At 39.9% G+C, this 6,004-nt stretch overlaps 1 protein-coding gene across 1 annotated transcript in view; it reads left to right on the top strand.

Annotated features, from left to right (window-relative positions):
• The window catches only part of antxr1c (ANTXR cell adhesion molecule 1c), a 63,677-nt gene that overhangs the window by 22,353 nt on the left and 35,320 nt on the right, over nt 1-6,004 (top strand). The window contains exons 2-6 of the mRNA XM_034193730.1: nt 348-419; nt 2,219-2,290; nt 3,597-3,678; nt 3,842-3,872; nt 3,964-4,037. Coding sequence (XP_034049621.1) covers nt 348-419; nt 2,219-2,290; nt 3,597-3,678; nt 3,842-3,872; nt 3,964-4,037 — 331 coding nt within the window. The remainder of the gene's footprint in view (nt 1-347; nt 420-2,218; nt 2,291-3,596; nt 3,679-3,841; nt 3,873-3,963; nt 4,038-6,004) is intronic.

Here is a 6,004-nt window from a genome sequence, read left to right as displayed (position 1 = left end):
ATAGAAACCCAAAGGGTGACGTCACACAGGCTCTGTCTATATTTTCACCCAGTGTTGTCATTGGCAAATAAAGCGTTTTTTTCCTGTATAACTGTTTTTCCATACGCGACATTGACACATACCTTAACATTTGGTATTTTTTGCAGGAATTTATTCTCTGAAAACTACTGAAGCTTAAGAAGCTGAATTTATATTTATAGCTGCCTCTGTTACAGTGTTTTTTAATGATCCTGAATTATGGCATCACCACTTTAAGTGCAAAAAAAATAAAAATCACTTTCCAGTGTGACACCGAAAGTATTAGAGCTGCTTGGTTTCTAATTGCTGACTTCTTAATTGTCTTTCAGGTCTGGAAGTGTGACAGATCACTGGGACGAAATCACAGATTTTGTGGAGAATTTAGCTGAGAAATTCAAAAGGTAAAGTGAGTGTTTGTACATGCATGTACACAAACACACAATTAGTGACATTTCCTGATGCATTAGAGGAAATATTTATTTAGAAATGTTCAACAAATCAAGCCGCTTCACCTCCCTGATGAAATAATTTAACCTTCTATTCGGGATATTAGAATTTAGGTGCAATGACAAGACAGCATGTTTTGCAAAAATCACCCAACCATCAGCTCTGCCCAGCTAAAATTTGCATTCCATATTCATAGAGTGACCACGAGGGCTCAAATGAACGATTATCAAGACAACTAACAAATCGATTAGTTATTAGGTCCAGACAATGTTTGTAAAATGGTGAAAAATGTTTTCCGGAGCCCAAGATGAACCCAGATGTTCAGTTTGCTGCCAAATAGCAGCTTAAAAAAAAAAAGCTAAATAAACAAGATTCAGTTCATCATTTATCAAAATAGCTGTTGATTAATTTAATAGTTAATTAATTGTTGCAGCTCCTCTTCATGTAAACTTTGGAGTGTGTTGTTTCTGTGGACACAGTGATGTCGACTGAACCCTGCTGCAGATACACATATGGAAAAATCATTTGGTGTCCCGGCTGATGTTTCCCCTCTGTTTTTTTTTATTTTTTTATGAAAACCAGACTGGTGTCTGATATTTGCAGTGACAGCAGGCCGCATCCGTGTACAGCACTTCATTTCCCCAACTGAAACATTAATTACAGACGTGAATTTTTAATAGCTTTCATATGATATCGGGGTCGGCACATTCACTCTGGAAGCTACGTTTGAAATTTTCCACATAATTGATCTCAAATAGATCTCTAAAATAGCACAAACAGCCACATCTGCCCTTCAGCTTGGCTTTTTTTGTTGTTGTTTTTTTGTGCTGAAAGCCAAAACAACACCTGTAACTTCAGTGCTAAACCGCAGCAGAGAGCAGACCCTCCATGACTTTTCAGCTCCAAACTAAACACAACAAAGTTTCAAACAGCAAATCTGTGGTCATGTGCATTCTCTCACAAACAAAGCTGATATTTTTCTGTGTTTGCATGTTTGCAGTTCCCCCTCTGAATCTGGTTTTCGACCAGTAAACAGAAATAATTTTTTTTTTTTGTCACCATCTACATTACCGTCACGCACACTGCTCGAGTCGTGTGCACCACTACAGGACATCGTGTCACGTTTTTTGGCTCAGAGTTATTGTGTTATCGTGTTGGAAAATGATAATATTTGTGCACAAGCTGTTGGTTTGATCTTGGAGAGGTTCTAGTGGTTTGTCCTAAATGTGATATTTTAAAAAAGTGACATTGGTAGTTTAACATTGGCAGGGTTGTTATTTTCAATCAGTGTTTTTTTAAAAGCAATGAATCTTTGCAACATTCCAAAGTTGATTAAAAACTACACTGTAAAAATAGTGTTACTTTGGAGTTTTCATTTTAAAACACTGACATAGAGCAATGGCAGTATCTGTTAAAATGTTGAGGGCTTCTCAAATTTAATTTAAAAGGGTTTTGTTTTATTTAACTGCATAATTTCTACTTCCAAAGAGCAGTCAAACAATGCATGCAGCACACCATTATCCAAGATATAACTGCACGCAATCATCATAGAAATGATGGTGAATTATACTGACAAGACAAGCATATACATTGTTTATGCCAGAGCATAAATCATAAAGGGCCCAGAATTTAACCTTGAGGCACTCCAAACTTGATGAATGGAAACAATGTATACAGACAGATTTTTTAAAAAGGCAGTTTTATGTCACATGGGCTAGTGACTAACGTATGGTTTGATTTTATTTTTTTGTAGTCCCATGTTGAGGATGTCCTTCATAACTTTCTCCACCAGAGCGTCCATTGTCCAGAGACTGACTGAGAATAGGTAAAGTAACTGAAGACTTGTAATTATGATAAAGTGTGTTCATTTTCAATAGTACACTGTCTGGAGCTTTGCTGAATCTGTGGATTCATTGATTGTACCACTGGAAAAGCTGAGGGATGAATCAGTATCTGGGTTTGCAATTGTCCTGGATCAAGACTAAGAGCTAGGCTTTCAAGGACTTGTTGGACTTGGCTATTCACTTATCTCAGCAGTGGCATTTATGCTTATTGGTCCTTGGCCTTTGAGATCCAGAGAACTTGGGAAGATCTTACAGTCATGAGGTCATTGGGTAGACTATTGCAAGGGAAGGAACATCCAAGTTATTGGAATCCTGGTCTTTCTGTCTTAGGGTATGGCTGTGAGACACCAGCAACCTAAGGAGACAACTAGATGGCAGGTTCATGTACACAAACTGTATCAGCAAATATGCTACATCGTCAACCGCTTATCCAGGATCGGGTCGTGGGGGCAACAGCTCCAGCAGGAGACCCCAAACTTCCCTTTCCCGGGCCACATTAACCACTGACTGGGGGATACCAAGGTGTTCCCAGGCCAGTGTGGAGATATAATCTGTCACCCAGCCCTCATGACAGTAGGTGAGAGTAGGAACAAAGATTGACCAGTAGATCAAGAGCTTCGCCTTTTGGCTCAGCTCCCTTTTCATCACAACAGTACAGTAGAGTGAATGCAATACCGTCTCTGCTGCACCAATTGTCTGGCCAATCTCACGCTCCATTATCCCCTCACTGGTGAACAAAACCCTGAGGTACATGAAGTCCTTCAAATGGGACAAGACCTCATTCCCTACCCAGAGTAGGCAGTCCTTAGGCACTGTCCAAGACCTCCACACAGTGCTGAAGAGACGTCTCATTCAAGACCAGACTTCCAAGGCAGTTGGACGGCTTCCCTGACATCCAGTGTCCACCACGGTGTTTGAGGGTTGCCACCCACTGAGGCACCTGACGTTCAGCCTAGATGCAAGTTGATTTAGATTTTGTGTCACTGCATAAATTAAGACACCACAAAGATTGGAGACTCCTAAACTTCATGGATAGCATGCTACACATAGTGGACCTAAAGGGTGCTTCCACGTTGTAGGAGTAATGTGCTCGAGTCTACTGGAGATGCAACATGATGGCTTTCACCATGTGGTCCTAACCCAGACCTGGAGAGTCAGACACTGTAGGTTAAATGTGCGAGAACACCAACATTTCAAGAACATCTCAAGTAGTTTCCACAGTGATAGAATGGAAAAAAGGAACAACTGATATTTGTCAAAACCCACTTTGCTGTTTCCTCTCGACAGAGTGGATATCAGAAAGGGTCTGAACACTCTGAAAAAAGAGAAACCTGGAGGGGACACATTTATGCATCTTGGACTCCACAAGGTAAACTTTTTGTTTAATTAGTTGACATTTCAGACCCAGCATCAAACACCTTTTAGTGTTTGATGCTGGGTCTGAAAAATTCAAAATTCATTCTTATCAGTTGAAATGGACAAAGCTGGAATTCCTTCAGATTCTCATCAGTAAAATGTTTTCTTGTTTGAAGGCCAATGAGCAGATATACCATGAGAACCTTGGTAAGGACCTGCTTTTTATACCTTCTTATTTCAGACAAAGGTTAGTTAATTATTTTGAGGGTATAACTTGGCTGAATTCTGTTTTTTCCAGGGACGGCCAGTGTTATTATTGCACTGACGGATGGAGATCTGCGGGAACATCAGCTCATCAGTGCACAACAAGAGGTAGTGACTCTGCACAACAGTTCATCAAGCTTCTGAGGTGTAATAACGTAGTCCAGCCTTCCATTTATGCAAACATGTTTCAGCAGATTCTTAAACAAGATAACACACATTCTTCTCCCAAGACATTCCAAAGCCATATAATGTCCATCAATCCATCCAGCATTTCACAGATCTACCTGCAGTCTCCTCTTGGTTGGACGGGACCAGTAAACCTCCAAAGAGAAGCATCCAGGATTATTCTGATGAAAAGCATTGTACTCTGACCTTCAGGACATCAGGACTCCTTTCTCTGTACCTGAGTCCAACTCTTCTCTGATGGAAACTCATTTCAGCTTCTTGTGTTCATGATCTCACTCTTTGGTCATTACAAACACAACTGTCTTTGACGGCCGTGTGTTCCACTTTGTCCTTACTGGTGAACATGATCCCGACATACTTGGAACTCCTCTACTTTAGGCACGAACTCATCACCAACCCAGAGGGAGCATCCCACCATTTTCTGGCAGAGCACCTTGGCATTGGTTTTGGAGGTGCTGGTTATTACAAACATTTCACACTCATCTTCATCAATCATGTAGAACTATGTGGTCAGGTCGACTCCTCATCTGTGATTATTAAGGCGTCTTTCTTCATTCTAGATTTATGTTTTTGATAACGAGTGATGGCCACATGTATTTTCTCACAGCATTCAAACTGCAAAAAAAACAAAAAAACAAAAACAAGTGCTTTAGTGAGAGAATGTTCCGAGGTACGAAAACTGAAGCTACAGTTGTGGTCAGATGTTTACATGGCGATATTGAGCCTTTAATGATTTCTTTTAAATTTTCTTTTTCTGGGGTGGAATGGTTGTACAACAAATATTTGACATGTGAAAATACTTCCATGGATTTGTTGCACAATCCATATAATAAAAAGGGGAGTGGCCTCTGTGTGTTTGTGTGTCCGGAGCATCAACTGAAATCCAGAAAGAGCTGACTTTCGTCCTTTGGCATACATATGTATTTTTTCATGAGTCAAGTCCTGAAAATACCAAAGTGATCGGACCAATACGCTTCCACAGTAAGTGCCTGTATTTCAAAATAAAAGCCTGTGAGGTTTCTGCAGACCTGACAATTAATCACTTTGTCCATCCTATAACATCCCAGACAGCAGATTCAGTTTTCTGTATGTGTGTGACCCCAAATCCAGAATTAACATGTTCACACTCTGGACAAAACAGCAGAATTGTGTCTCAGCAATGTCTCACACAGGCCAAAAAAAAAAAAAAGAAATTTGATCTAATGTGAACACTGTCACAGCGCAAATATAAAAAACCAAATATAAAACTTAAGTTACTCATAATTTCTTTACATGGAATATTGTTCTGGATAAGCAGCTTCAGAAAAGCTTACTGATGATTAAAAAAAAATCATTTTATAAAATTGAATACAGCTGAAAACAGATTAAACCTTCAATAAAACCTTTCATAAAAGCCAAGAAATTTTTCTATGTCAACACTTATAAAATGTTGCATAACTGTAAAGAGATTTTCCCCAAAAGTCAGCTGTCCTCCAGATATAGTACAAACGACCACATCTAGAACCCATGGTTCCCCACGGGTCAACAGTCTAGTTTTAAATTTAATTTGGGCTTCCTGTCATCAACACAGGATCAAAATTGCCTTATTTTCTGGAGTAATGTGCATATGTCGCAGACATGAACGAGTGAAGCTTGTCAGCATCTAACCATGTCCCTTAGGTCCTTCAGACTTTTTTCAGTAAAATGGTTCTTGGGAGCATGAGCATTACTAAAACCTTTTAGCTTCTGGGGGGAGCGGAGCCCCCCCAGACTCCTCACCTTTTTAAGCATTTTCCTTATTTTGCTTTTCAGCTTCTGGAGGGGCCCTGCCCCCCATACTCTCCACCTTTTTAAGCATTTCTCTTTTTTTGCTTTTCAGCTGACCCCCCCTAATTACAGCCCTCTTAACC

Source organism: Thalassophryne amazonica, chromosome 18 (genome assembly GCF_902500255.1).
Source record: "Thalassophryne amazonica chromosome 18, fThaAma1.1, whole genome shotgun sequence".
In the NCBI taxonomy this organism is placed as follows: Eukaryota; Metazoa; Chordata; class Actinopteri; order Batrachoidiformes; family Batrachoididae; genus Thalassophryne; species Thalassophryne amazonica.
The sequence above is the reverse complement of the archived record's forward strand: the minus strand, read 5'-3'. Positions and strand labels throughout refer to the sequence as shown.